Genomic DNA, 15,427 nt, shown 5'->3' with positions numbered 1-15,427 from the left:
ATTCACTAGTGATTCATTAACACCACATACTTAACACCCGCAGCCATTTAGTTAGGTTTATGTCTACAATGATAAAACTGAAGAAATAAGAACTGTCAGAAGTCAGCCTATCATGCTATCATCTTATTTTAAGTAAGATAATGTAAGCCAAAATGTTCATTCATATATAAAAATGATAAAATAATTCAAAAAATGAAGTTACAATAAAGCCTCCATGTATCTGCAGCCGAAGAATTCATGTCTTCTCGGGGCAGGACACCCTGGAGCTTTCTTGATTCCCTTTTCAATTAAAATCTCTTGAGAAACTTGGCACAGAAAGCAAAACATGGGTCAGTGCTGAGAATGTGGGCTGGCTCATACACTTCATGTCTGCAAGTATGTCTGCTTCTTATTCAACAAGTTGGAATGATAATTATGCATATCGCCACAAGCAGCAATCATCGGGGTCCAAGCACAATGACTCACTGTTGATGTAGACTGCAGTCTCTCTGCAAACTGAAGCATTAACGCACGTTTGTTGAACATATGTTTGTTCACTATAATGAACATATTACTGATTATGTTTGAGGTTCAGATTTTGCCAATCAATACTATGCCACCAAGATCTCAGGGAGAAGACCAAAAAAACATGACTCAAACACTATCTCAAACACTAAACAAAGGAACCTGACTGTACAAATGGCTCAGGAAGCATGAATCAAGGAATAAAATACAGCACTATAGCACCACCATTTAACTGATTTAGATCCTTTCACTTGCCTGTGTTGTTGGGAAGGGTGGATACTGCATCTTCCTGACAAATATGGTGTTTCTATGCGTATCTATAGTATCTTTGCACTCTGATATATTTTAAGGCAGAAAAGATTGATAATAAGAAAATATAATAAAACATAATAAAACCAATTGGTGTTTTAATACCTAATAAACTTATGAGCTATGGGCTCACTAAATGCGCCAATATGTATTAAGTAAAAAAAAAAAAAAAAAATATATATATATATATATATATATAAATATATATATAGTTACTTAATACATATTGGTACCAAAAATAATACAAACGTAAAACATAAATAAAGGCCAGACTATTTTTTTAGAGTAAACACATAATGAACCATTTAATTAATAATAATAGACACTGTGCTGTGTTGATTTGTCATTTAGATTTTGTCACCCTTAAAAACAATGTGTTTTTCCCCCAATTATGTGATAGTTGATTAATAACATTTCCATAGAAGTAAAAAAAAAAATTCCATCAATATTCTAGACCATTAATTGTTCTATAATCTGTAATCTCAAATCTCTCTTTTGTAGAAACGACTCCTTGTTTGCATTAAGTTAGTGTAGTAAAGTGTAAATTTGAGTATAGTCTGATAGATTTTTATTTGTGTCACCTCTTCTCCTTAGACGTGAAGAATCTGGAGAACTTCCACCTGGTGGAGAGCGTTCAGGAGCAGGTGAACGCGGCGCTGCTCGATTACGTCATGTGTAACTACCCGCAGCAGACAGATAAATTCGGCCAGCTGTTGTTGCGGCTGCCTGAGATCCGCGCCATCAGCCTGCAGGCCGAGGAATATCTTTACTACAAGCACCTGAACGGTGATGTGCCCTGCAACAACCTGCTCATCGAGATGCTGCACGCAAAGCGCGCCTGATTGAAGCATTTCTGAATCAACACAATGCACACACTGCTCCCAGACAACACTCTTCCAGTCCAGCATCATCAGCAGCCACAGCATCGAAACAGGCACTCAGATGCCTCCACACATCAGTGCTGTGCTTCCGCTGCGCTGAACGGTTCACGTCGATTCCGTGGTTTGGGCCAAAACAGAGAAGGAGAGAGGGAGTCAATAAACACTTGAAAATGAGCTTTTGGATGACGGGGAATCCATTTAGCCCCCAATCCAACAGAACAGTGATGTAATGACTTCTGATCTCTTGGTACAGTTCTAATCAATTTGCAAAACATCACCTGTTTTGTGAGCAGCTAAACTTAGGCTATAATAATTTCCCCTCCCTGAGACTGAAAGCACGAGATGGCACATTTCACTTCTTCTCCAAGACTTGGACCTGTCATTTCTCTTGACAGTCATTCAGTTGGCTCCGTTTACGATAGAGCTAGAGCTGTAGAGTGACGTCATCCGGATCAGCTGATTGTAACTGTGCCACCCACACTTCACCAGAAATGTGCATACTTAATGACAGCATATAAACAGTATATCTCTGTTCAGATAGCAGGACTTCTCTTCGTCTTACTCAAGAGGTTACAACATGTCCTCCTCTGAAAAAAAAAAAGTCGGTTTATGAACTTTTTACCTCTAAATCAGTACCTGTTCTTTCATTTCTAAGTTATTAAAACGGTTATGTTTATCAGTATGGTTTCACTGATGCAGTGTTGGAGAAAGAAACACTATAAAACTGTAAGATTGTAAAAAGACACTATAAGATCCTTTTTGTTCTTCAAACCCCTTCATCACAATGTGGAAGACACTGTTGCAGAGCCAAGATGAAGCAATACTGCCTCAGTCCAAACCAGACCAAAGCCTGCTGCAGAACAAACACAACAAACAAACAACCTTTATTGTCAGTATTATGTGAGTCTTGCCTTATTTTATTACCATGCTAGCTAACTGTGCTGATGTGAACTATAACATGTAAAAATAGTAATATACATATATATATATATATATATATATATATATATATATATATATATATATATATATATATATATATATATATATAGTACTGTGCAAAAGTCTTAGACACCCTATTTTTTTTTAGTAAAAACTTTTTACTTTATGACTTCCACATTATCGAGTCAGTACAAAAGTATTTTAGATTCCAAACATTAGTTTTCCAGCACAGAATTAAATGTTACAGAAAAGTGTTTGTATGTCACTAAAGAAAGCTGCATATTAAAAACATAATGAAGGCTGCTGGGTTTTGCAGCAAAAATAAGAAGCAAGTGCAACAGTCAAAGTCTCCAGAAGACCTGGGGCTGCTTCTGCAAGATGCTCAGTAACACTTACCAGATAATTTCTGTGTAAAACTTCACAAACTGTACCTGAGACTACTAATTTTTTATTTAAGCAAAGGATCGTCACACCAAATATTGGCTTTGTTTCATTAGAAACATTTCGTTAATTTTGAAGGCATCTTTGCTCTACAGCATTTCTTTGCAAGTGCCTAAGACTTTTGCACAGTACTGTACATATATATATATATATATATATATATATATATATATATATATATATATATATATATATATATACATATGTAAGTATTAATGTAATACAACTAAGCAGAGGTGTTTACATTCATGTGGTCATGTGGGAGAGAACTGTGATGTAAAGTGGAGGTGAGCTAAATTGCAAAGCAATGAATTCTTATAAAAAAAAAAAGAAAGAAAGGAATCTGTTCCTCTGGTTTGCTTTCTTCAGTGTGTACAGTTTTCATCTTGACCAGTACTTAACAATGTCGTGAGACACTAAAATCAGAAAGGAATCTCACTTTATATTTGTGGTTCAGGCTGTTTGGTCGTTTGATCAATTTTTAACTGACTGTGCAAGCTTTTTTTTTTTTTTTCTGTCAACTTTATTTCACGTTTTTATGTTCTCCTTTCTAAATGTGTGTCACTGCTTAAGCATAAGCATAATTTATTGTGTACTGCTTTTACCAGTGTGTGTAAGCACAAGGGCAGTCAATAATGATGTATTTGTACATTAAAGCATGTTTTTAAAAATGTATATACACAAGACAGTTCAGGAGTGAAAAGGTGATCCTGACACGAAACTTCTGTCCATCTCCGATGAGAGGCTCATTCAAGTGAAGTCATGTGACTGTGGCGACTTCTTTTTCAACATGTTCATCTCAGCCGTGCGTGTGTTCTATACCAAAGACAGCATCTGCCCTTTGACTTGTAGTTACCTGCTCTACATCACAACTAATGAACAACAGCTCAGATCCTTTATCGTGGTCTACTGATCAGAATGGCGGTGTGGACGGTTAGTTGGAGGGCTTGGGATGTCTTACACAAATATTGGGTCATGATTAGTGTTGGGACAGTAATCATTCTGGACATTAATGAATGTTTGCCTCAATTATCAATGAAAGTAATTATGGTGGTCTCACTATATTTATTGAATTTTGACATGAAAACGAAAATAAAAGCTCTTTACTTTGTATATAGCATCGTAAGTTGAGTCGTCTATCAAATATGCCTTTATCATTTAAATCTTGTCCCAAATCTACTCATGACATAATGGAGGGTCAGCACTGACAGCAGGGATCAGGTAATCCGCTGAAAAACTGCACTGGGAATACGTCCTGCTATATGTACATTTAAATACCAAACTGACACCTTTCACAATGTGTGAGACTGAGATTGGATAGGTACGGGATAACACACGACAGGGTTGTGCTGTTATAAAACAGTAATAAACGCTGAGATGGTGTGATACTTTTCCACCTTGAAGTGGATTATTTCTTATAAAGCCCAGGCTGAAGTCGTTCCCTCACCAGCAGCTCAGACAAATAAATGCAGCTTGTCATGTTACTGAGAAAGCGAGAAGCATAAACTCTCCTGTCCCGAAGACTTTCCTGTGTCGGAAAACATACCGTCCATTACAACACACTGACAGACACCTGAGACTCCTTCCTTAAAAGCTAAATAAATGTCTCCTAACAGAAAACGTCATCTTTTCCTTTGTTAAATTAAAACAGCAAATTTTCTAAAAAGTATTTATAATAGATAACATGGAGCATCCGTCATACACGTCCCTGTGAATGAGCTGTTACTATAGAAACAACGTATTATAAAAATATATTCAAATACATTATTAAAATATAAATGTTATATAAACCATTTATATGATAGCCGGAACTACTGTCAGAGCTGCTGTTATAGAAAATGCTTTCTGATTTGACAATTCAACAGAACAGCAACATAATAACATTTTACTTAAGTGTGATTAGTGTCTCACATAATCGAATATGATGGAATATGATTATCATTTGTCCTGAATTGATCTGCAGCAGCCTTGTCCATGAAAGTCTGTGTGTGGAGACTTTACAAGCCCTGAATGCCACAGCGCGAGCCACGTCCTGCCATGGAGAGTTTCATTACACACTGCTGCTACACACCTGTCCCTCATATTTCAATAAAATACAATCATACAAAAACAATTCTTCATTTTATATTTACATAGGAATAATTTCAGTTTATATTTACATAGGATAATAAACAGGTACCTATACGTACAACACATTTAATTAGAAAGAAACTGCAAATCAGACTGATAATCAAACTATTTATTATTTTAACAACTACAACAACAACTATAATAATAATATAACAAATCATTCAACATTTTATTGATATTTTTGAAAGTTTTTCAGTCTTTCAATAATATCGATAAAAATAAAAAGGTACGGAATAAAAAATAAGGAAAGACATTTTTGTATTTAATGACTTACGGGCTATAGAGCTTTATTAAAGGCAGGTGTACTTGGAGGGGGACCACAGATATAGATTAAAAAAAAATTAGTAACAATTGTAAGACAAATACAGTGGATATAAAAAGTCTACACACCCCTGCTAAAATTGCGGGTTTTTGCGATGTAAAAAAAAAAATGAACCCAAGATAAATCATGTCAGATCTTTTTCCACCTATAGCAACCAGCAAAATTCAAGTGAAAAACAAATAGAAATGTTTTAAGGAAAAAAAGATAAAGAAAAAAACTTACGACACCCTGGTTGCATAAATGTGCACGCCCCTTAACTTTCCCCTTGTAATACAGCACTCAGTCTTTTTAGATAAGTGTCTACAAACTTGTTTTGGCAATTTTATTCCACTCTTCCTTACAAAAATGCTCCAAATCTAACAAACTGCAAAGAGATCTCCTGTGCACAGCCCTGTTCAAGTCACTCCACAGGTTTTCGATAAGATTTAGATCTGGGCTCTGACTGGGCCATTCTAAAATGTGGATCTTCTTCTGAACCTTCCTTCTGAATTCCTTCATTGATGTGGATTTGTGCTTTGGGTCCATATTCCTTCTTCATCTTCAGCTGTCTAACAGAGGCCTGCAGGTTTTGTGCTGAAATAGATTGGAATTTGGAACTATCCATGATTCCCTCTATCTTGAATAGAGCCCCAGTCCCAGGTGAAGAGAAGCAGCTAGAGAGCATGAAGCTACCACCACCATGCTTCACCATGAGTCTTGTGTTCTTGGGGTGATAAACTATCTTGTAGAATTATGCCCAAAAAGTTATACCTAGGTCTCATCAGCACATTTTGCCACATGGTTCAAAATTTAAGTGGGCTTGGATGTTTTTTGTTTTTCATGAGAAAGGGCTTCCATCTAGCCACCCTGCCCCATCTGTAAAGAATATGATTGTTGTCACATGCAGGGAGTGGCCAGTACTTGCCAGATATTCCTTCAGCTCCTTTAATGTTCCTGTAGGTCTCTCGGCACCCTCTGAGTTTTGGGGTAGATCAGAATCACTTCAGTGATGACAGGTGTATAATAATTACTTCTGAACATGAGATTGAATGTGATTGGTTAATTCTACGCACAGTCACATGCTCCATTATAAAAGGCCGTGCACACTTATTCAACCAGGTTATTGTAAGTTTTAGCTTTTTCTTTTGCTTCCCCCTACATTGTGCCTATTTGTTTTCACCTTAATTTTATTGATTGCTGTATCACATTAAAGGAGGAAAAAGATCTGACATGATTTTTCTTGGGTTCACAAAAAACCTGCAATTTTAACAGTGCTGTGTAGACTTTTTATGTCCACTGTTTATAAGAGCACAGAGAGAAGTGTATTAACACCCCGGAAACAATATTAATGTGTTTATCGTTGTAGTATTGTTTATACACTGTGTTCACAGATATCATAAAACTAAACAAGCAGGTTGCTCACTTTATTTGAGATATATGTGAAGAATAAAAAATGTACGTTTCGGTTAAAACCCACTGCTGTGCTGCTCTGGAGATGAGTGTAATGCATAGCACGAGTGCACCTCCGTGCCCATGGGAACATGGAGACTGCATGAATCTGCCTTTCCTTCTACAGACTGGACTCTGTTATCCTAAAACACAAACAGAAAAATGTAGACGGGAATGTGACTTAATTAAATACGGACGTTCTTCAAAAACACATAATAATAACTGTATGTATACACACTGTAGGAACAAGTAATGCTGTATGAACGCTGTATGAAGTGGCAGCTCATCAATAGGGGCAAACATATCAGCCACACACTAATACTAATCTTCATAAAGTCCTGAGTCACAACTCCATATATTTAAACTTCCACTGAAATACTTATTACTCTCTTTGTAAAAAAAATGTTGCTATTTGACAGATATAAGCCAATGCACCATTTATTTAGTCACCTTTCTAGATGTCGCACAGTCATAGGTCTTTGTGCTCACTGCCTCATTTAGCGCCATAGAGGTATTATTATTATTATTGACCTAGTGGTCAAACATGGGAACTGCACCATTTGTTAATATAGGCCCATTGGGGCGCGAACCACGCTGCCCCATGCTCGCACTGTGAACATTTTCAGTGGAAAAGGAGCATCAGATAGGACAGTTAATAACAGGGATGCCAGGGTTCATATATTTTTTTTAAACCAAATTGGGCTTGTTTAAAAATACTCTGTGGCTGCAGATATCTTGTTTTACAGCAAATAGTTGGAATTAAATCGATTAAATTTCCACAAACAAAGGCAACGTGTAACTTGCTGTATCGAATACAGTTGAACGAAGGTACAAGCTGCTAGTCTGTATGCTCGATGACTGTACGTTGTTGACTCTTGTTGTTGTGTGTAAAGTAAACCACATATAAGTCTGTAAATCAATAATACATACAGTGTGTGAATTGTTCACGTTTCTTCACCCAGATGTTTTGCTTCTTGTCCATGTAGCCAACAGTGCAACCAAATGTTTTAGTGAAGTTTTCTGTTATAAATGTAAAAAGACTTTTTGTAAAGTCTTACAGCACAGCTTTGAGTTTGAGTAAAGGTTCAATGATGACGCATGCGATAGCCTCAGATGCAGTGGACTGAACCCATTATGGGTGTGTATGGGGGTGTGTGTGTGTGGGTGTGTGTGTGGGTGTGTGTGTGTGTGTGTGTGGGGGGGGGCAGGATCACTTTATTTCACATTTTATCACATTTTATATATAAGGTGAAAAAGATATTATCACACCATCCCAAGTTTATTGTAATAAAAGTGTAAAATATATGGAAAACCTCGGATTTCAGCCCAACACATTATTGGTACAAATATGCTGCAGCTCTTTATACAGAATACACTTATGAAACTTCTAAAATGTAAGTGTAAGAATTAAGGCTAATTAGAGTGTATTTGATTGTTATGCTAAACGTTTCCTTAACATGCAAAAAAACTGCAGGAGATCTGAAATGAACTACAGTGAAGGTCACCGTCTTTCATTTAAATGCATGTATTATGTATAAGTTTATCTCAAAAGAGGGACACCAAAAACACTGCTCTGTGTTTTCTATCATTATTAGTCATTAGGAAAAAAAACGGGGGGGGATTTAAGTACCTGGACCTCGCTCTCAGACATTCCATTAATTACTTGGACAATGGCACAACTTTAGAAGCAGATTTTTCAATTTTAAAACCAGGACAAAAAAACAGGGAGATGGAGAAAAAGAAAAACGAAAGCGTATGTATTCAGCTCCTTCATGCTATACTGGCACTTAAATCCTACAGACCTTCCATAAAAAAAGACTCAAGGTTATGTACGATTGAAAACCCTCACAAACAACCACTTCAGAAATCCATTTAGAGTCAGTTCAGGAGCATCTAATTCAAACATGTTGTTCTGTTAAAATGGTCGCGCTCTGTCTTCAAAAACTCTCCTTCTTCCCACTCATGTTGATCTGGCCTCTTTGTAAAAGCGATTAAACTCCCATCTTCTGAAGCAAAGACACTATTACAGGAGACCAGATGCTTAGTTCAAACAGGCAGTTAGGCACGAAAAATGACCTTTTGTTGTCAGAAATGTTTGGCTGCTGGGGTAATAATACACCAGCTTGCTCTGTTGAGGAAGATGATGGAGTGCATTCCTCATGCTAAACCATGTTTCTTGTCATATCACTGAAATTTCAAGATATTCTGATTAGAAACTATCAGAATCCTACGATCTATTTTTCCCTAATTAACCAATGAACTTTCCTCCCGCAGTGAAGCTGCAAAGGAGAGATGGCCATTTTGCCACACTTAGATGTGAAGCATAGTGATATGTAATTATTCTGAAATAAAAAGAAATGTGCAAATACTTCGAGTTGCCTTTGGAGAAATTCAGCCCTTTAAAATGAGAGATGGGTATATCCAAGGTCAGAACTTCATTGTGTCTCATCCAATTGAATCCAAGCAGATTCAATGGTTGAGTGTTTCTTTGTTGGCTGACAATGGCAGCGTGGTCTTCAGACACAGCATGTTTGATAAATCAGCTTCATAATGTCACTCAAGGTCACCCTAGGTAGCCTTGAGGGCCAAGTGTGTGTCTTTACCAGTGGGAATAACATGTTCTGGCTCCCTTTACAATCACACAGGTCTAAATTTTACCCAAATACTGATGCCAACACACACAGACTGTATGAACACACACAGATATATGAACAGAAATTTTTTAAAACACTAAATACAACACAAACACTCAAAGCACAGCAGAAAATACACAAACACTGGAAAGTCCATATGGACCGCCATGTGGTGGACGTGTGTGTAGAATGTAAGCAGCATCTCCAGTGAAGCTGGCCATCCTTGAATTGTGACCCACTGATGCAAAGCTCAGAGAGCAAAATGGAGCAGACACAAGTTCATGCAGAGGCAGAATCACAAATCGCACAAAATAAACAAGCAATTCACCCCAAATCCGGTCACATTCTGTCTCACATACGCTGGCATGAAAACACCAGCTGTGGAACTTTGGATGCTCAGACACTCTTGACAAGTTGTGAGGTTATAAAGCTGAAGAAAAATCTGAAGGACACATTAGAAAGTGTTCAATTTTTTTAAAATAGTGCATTTACTAAGGAATGAAAAGAATGCTGGCAGGTAGCTCCTAAAATGACATTTTCACATTCATAGATGTGTTTTTTCCCCAAGTACAGTATGCACAATTTCTATCAAGGTTAATGAGGAGCTGAATTTGGACTAGGTGCTGTCCTTGATTTATTCTTTTTGCTACACTAATCCACTAAGTATGTCTTTATCCACTGTCGGCTACCTCAAACACATCTCTTAAACCAGGCATTTCACACACACTTATCAGAGGACAATGACAGAAAGACAAGGCAATGTGAGGATATTTCAAAGGATAGCAACAAAGCATAAAAGTCTACAAGCAGCAGAAGATGAGAAGAACAACCAAGTTCCTTGCTTCTTTTATTAACGCTGTCTTTAAAAAAAAAAAGTGTTGAGAAAAACACTTGGCACTTTATCCTTGTCTTTTTTCTTTGACAAACAGCTGTTCATAAACACCAGATAGGAAATAAGCACTTATTTAGTCTGCCAGTAGCTCCTTGGAGACTGTGCGTTGGTGGCGTCCCAACTGCAGCTACTTGATATCAGAGGCCTGCATGAGCCAAGTGAACATGACATACTCGGAAAAAAAAAAGAGCCACATCACATGGGCTGGAGCTCTGGACCATCAAAGGGAATGAGAATAGAGCTCCAGGGACCTGCATCTGTTCTAGCATGCTGAGGCTGGATCTCATCACCTGCTGAGAGAACAGGCCAAGCCTGTCAAGCTGTCATTGACCTGTGGCAGGCTTGGCCACCCCCTCCTGACACTGATTTGCTTGAGAGTGTGCATGTAATGTGTGGGTACTTGACAGGAGGTCTCATGTCTTGGCTTTGTAGCATGTGAATTGTATGAGTGTATAAATATTAAGGATAAGTGATTGGCTGTTAGAGAGTTCAATGATGACGACTTTAAATGACTGCATCAGCAATTAGCCTTTTTCGAGGAGACTTTAACAATGACTCACACTTGCTACACAAGTGCAACAGGATAATCTCACTAGAGACCTGGACTAATAATAGATTGTATGGAGCGATCCTTCAGAGCCACAATTTATCCAAGGTGTATCTTACATCTATCTATCCTCTAACTCTAATGACCGTTGCTGTCTGCAGAATAGCAATTTGTCTTACACTCTTCCCCATCAAAGCATATCTCAGAAACATATCTTTTGTTTTTCCAAAACCATAACCCCAGTCTTTCCTTGAAAGCTACTGCCCAACTTATGTAGGTCCATCTATTATCAAAGACAGCAAAAGCCACTACTGATATGATGCGGTTTTGCACCTTATAATGATGAAGCCTGAAGTTAAGGAAGAGAATTCTGATCCATGAATGCAAGACATGGAAAGAGCAAGGGCAGAAGTCTGCAGCTACAGCAAGTGAATTAAATCAATACTTTTCACAGACAGACTTCTTCAATGTGAAAAAAAAATGCTTCTGGCAATATGGAGAGTAAGCTACCAAGACTGAGAGAAAAAAATTTTCCAGACTAAACACAATCTAGTGCACTCATGCACTTTTCAAGCTCTGATCAGGCATTGCCACCACTTGGCAAGGAAAAGTTAAAGAGCAGAAAAACTGGGAAAGACTGTAAATTTATTGTGTTATGCAGCAAATAAGGTAATGCATCATGTAATTATCTGTTATACTATCAAGCATATTTTACAGTGGTGCAGTGGGCAGCAATGCCGCCTTACAGCTCCAAGGTCTCTCATTCGATCTGTGGAGAAATTCAGCCCTTTAAAATGAGATACGGGTATATGCACAGATGGTTCGATCTGTATCTGTGCTGAGATTCTGCACAAGTTCTCCCCTTGTCCATGTGGGTTTCCTCGGGTTCTCCTGTTTCCTCCCATTTGCCATGCTGGTAGGTGGATTGGCTACTCTAAATTGCCCTGGGTGTGAATAAGTGGGTGAATGTTGTGTGTACATGGTGCCCTGCAATGGACTGGCTTCCCATCCAGGGTGTATTACTGTTGTGTGCTGAATGTTCCTGGGAAAGGCTCCAGATCCATGAATGAATGAATGAATGTGACCACAGCAGTAATATAAAAATATAGTAGTAGTAGTAGTAGATTATCTTCTTACAATGGCACCTGTCAAGGGGATTACAACAATGTTTAGGTAGGTGGTACGTGTCAAAATAACATCCCCATGAATGCCAGGACCCAAGGTTTCTCAGCAGAACATTGTCCAGAGCATCACACTGCCTCCGCTGGCTTGCCTTCTTCCCGTAGTCTACAGCTACGCAGCCCCATACGCAGCAAGCTGTGATGCACTGTGTGTCCTGACACCTTTCTATCATAGCCAGCTTTAACTTTTTCAGCAAACTGTGCTACAGTAGCTTTTCTGTGGGATCGGAGAGACGAGCTAGCCTTCGCTACCCACACACATCAAGGAGACCTGCCGTTTTGGAGATGCTCTAACCAAGTTGTCTAGCCATCATAATTTGGCCTCTGCAAAGTGGCTTAGATCCTTATGCTGGCCCATATATATATACACAATATATAAAATATATATAATATATATAATATTACATTATATTTGAAGTAAATCTGGTAAAATATTACTAGATGGCTATTGTCGTCAAAACCTTGATTTGGAAAAGACATTGTTGCTTTAAAATATGGTTAGCTTGCTGGCTCAGTCATATTAGACAGAAAGCTTGCCAGAAAGTTCTACAGGGCATCAGGTTCAGCAGTTATAAAGTTATGTTTTGCATATTGCTAATTGTTGTTACAATTTGTGAATCAAAAAACTTGCTTTTTCCAGCACACCTGTTATTTCTGTGTTTTCCCCTGTTTCCACAGTGTAGTGGTAGGGTTAATATTTTTTAAAAAAAAAACACTTCTGGTATAGACTATGACTATTTCCTGTATAAATCTGAATATAAAAACAGCTACGAATATTTTCAGCACTAAACAGATACAGATACAGAAGTTTACTCAACTAACAAAAGAAACAAATTATAACGTAAAACCGCACAGGTGTCAGTGGAAGCGCTGATTCTGTTTTAGCACTACATCATGCTGTGCGAGTCCAGTTGTCACAAATATAAAAAAAAAAATCTCTGAGCACTGTTAAGATTTTTTTTAATAAACTCGAGAAAAAGAGAGAGTCATTGAGATTATTGCAAGTCAGAAGTAATCAAACTGAACGCGGAAAAAAGGTTAATCGGGGTGAACATTAATGCGACATTTGAAAGCATGACAGATTGAAAACACAAGATCAAGCTCTCTTCTTTCTGAGAAAAAAGGAAAACGAGGGAATGTTATTATAAGGCTGCATTTTACTCTTATGCAGGCAGGTAACAAAGATCATGGAGCAAACAGAAAAAGCACAAAGCAGCAAGTTAATGAAGTGCAAATATTTCAAATGAACAGCTTGTTAATTGAAATAGACTAATGTTAATAGCCTCATATTACAGGGTTGATGGAAGGGGCTTGATATACTAGGTTTAGCCTGTTTATTTTTGGCTTGTTCACATTACTGATAAGGTAATGTGCTTAAATGTAGTGATTTAGCAGTAGTGTTTAGACAAAGAGATAGTGATAACCTTTTAATCTTAAAGTTATAATGTTTGTATGTCCTTTAATTAAAATTGTCAAGTTTCTTATTTGCAATTTAAGTTGTTTTTAATTAGAACACAGAAAAAATTAGGACACTGTCAAATACTTGATTAGGTGATTATCAAAAAGAGGGGAGAGATTATTCTATTATAATAATAATCGTTTATTGCTGCCTTAACACAGAGAGAGAGAGAGAGAGAGAGAGAGAGGGAGAGAAAGAGAGAGAGAGAGAGAGAGAGAGAGAGACTAGGTGACAACTGTCACACAATCACATGTCATCTCTGTCTTGTCACACTTTTTTTTCTGCACATGCTGACTTAGCCTAATGGCATGCATAATAGCCAAGAGGTCACATCCAGGTTGGTGTCCTGCAGATCTAGTGGATTTATCTCAAGCTCCTGACCTGCACTGGAGGTAAACAGGAAAATGCTTGCAGGAAGGAAGTGCTCTATTTTTCTTTTTTTTTCAAGTGCTGTAGACTGTAGTATATGCTGGACACAGCTCAATTTGTCATTATTGTACCAATAATTGCGTAACAGCAGAGAGGTTTAGGAGAATAAACTAACAGTAACTGCTGTAAAGCTGCATATTTATCCTTTTTCATCTTTTCTGGAATTGAATTCAGCAGTATTGAACAGAATTACTCCCTGTCAAATGCGAAAACTACAAATGTTAATGTTTTACTGTGGTCAGCATCTATAACCTACTCACTATAAAAAAAAACATAATTCAACAAAATGTTCTTTTATGTAAAAGCAATATGACATTAATTAGTAAAAACTGAGATGTTTGGAACATCAGACATCAATTAGCAACACAGGTTCATATTAATTCCCATCATGCAAATGCCAGTACAGAATATTTATATTACTTTTTATGATTATATTATTAGATTAAATTAGATTATTGAATATACCATGAGATAAAGATCAAATTATATTTTAGTAAGCATTCATACAGAAATTCAAACTGTACTAAAGGATTCACAAACTTCACTTCAGATCTCTTCATTATGTCAAGGGTCACCTGTTTTAAAGCCCTGAGCTTGAGGTCAACATACGGCCTGTAGGAAGTGACTTCATGAGTGAAAAGATGTCAGCTTGTTTTCCTTTTTTCCTTTCCTGTTGTGGTCTGATAGCGACTTCCTCTCTAGTGGGAGTGGAAGTGGGGTGTTTCTCTCCAATCCACCCACGGCATAGGCGGAAATGTCCGTCACGCACACGCCATCATTTCAATGGTTCGGGGGTGAAAAGGGGTGGAGCCAGGGCAGATGAGCAGCTCTATATAGCATTCTGCATGAATGATTAATCAACATTCAGTCACCAGGATGAGTGTTTCCTTCCTTGCTTTTTTATCTCTCACATATTTCAGACCCATTCACAAAACACACACAGGCTGCCAGGGCACGGTGACCTAGTGGGTTTAGTGTTGCTCACAACGGATGAGCAGTTAGCAGAGCGGAGCAAACATAGCTCTGAAGGGTAAAGCTCTGACAATGAGAAAAATCGTCTCATTTTCTCTGAGCAAATTAAATTCTACAGAATACAACCAGAAAATACCAGCATAGGCCCTGGTCACATAAACCCTGATTGCCAGTGATGTTCTGAAAAAGTACAGCTGTAAAACCACTTTCAAGTGTACAGTACAGTGATTCAAGGTACGCAAAGATGCCTGTGTGAGCTCAGATGTGAGTGCTGGTGGTCTGTCCTTCTTCCTGCTATAGCTTTTGGCACTGGGATTCAGGTGGCTGCAGCAGTGTGTCATAAGTTGTTCACCGTTC

The 15,427-nt window shown here is 37.8% G+C and overlaps 2 protein-coding genes across 6 annotated transcripts in view; one reads left to right on the top strand and one right to left on the bottom strand.

The window, feature by feature from the left end:
- nr5a2 (nuclear receptor subfamily 5, group A, member 2) overlaps positions 1-4,192 on the top strand; it is a 46,274-nt gene extending 42,082 nt beyond the window's left edge. For all 4 annotated transcript variants that reach the window (XM_053238228.1, XM_053238227.1, XM_026926135.3 and 1 more), the window contains one exon: positions 1,408-4,192. In XM_053238228.1, coding sequence (XP_053094203.1) covers positions 1,408-1,655 — 248 coding nt within the window. In that variant the 3' untranslated portion in view covers positions 1,656-4,192. The remainder of the gene's footprint in view (positions 1-1,407) is intronic.
- Positions 4,193-4,743: 551 nt separating this feature from the next.
- The window catches only part of LOC113526144 (adhesion G-protein coupled receptor D2), a 62,151-nt gene continuing 51,467 nt past the window's right edge, over positions 4,744-15,427 (bottom strand). For both annotated transcript variants that reach the window (XM_026912961.3, XM_026912969.3), the window contains exon 25: positions 4,744-7,100. In XM_026912961.3, the coding sequence (XP_026768762.3) occupies positions 6,975-7,100 (126 nt within the window). In that variant the 3' untranslated portion in view covers positions 4,744-6,974. The remainder of the gene's footprint in view (positions 7,101-15,427) is intronic.

The sequence above is a fragment of the Pangasianodon hypophthalmus genome, chromosome 11 (assembly GCF_027358585.1).
Source record: "Pangasianodon hypophthalmus isolate fPanHyp1 chromosome 11, fPanHyp1.pri, whole genome shotgun sequence".
In the NCBI taxonomy this organism is placed as follows: Eukaryota; Metazoa; Chordata; class Actinopteri; order Siluriformes; family Pangasiidae; genus Pangasianodon; species Pangasianodon hypophthalmus.
Note: the sequence above shows the minus strand (reverse complement) of the source record. Positions and strands in the feature narration are given on the sequence as shown.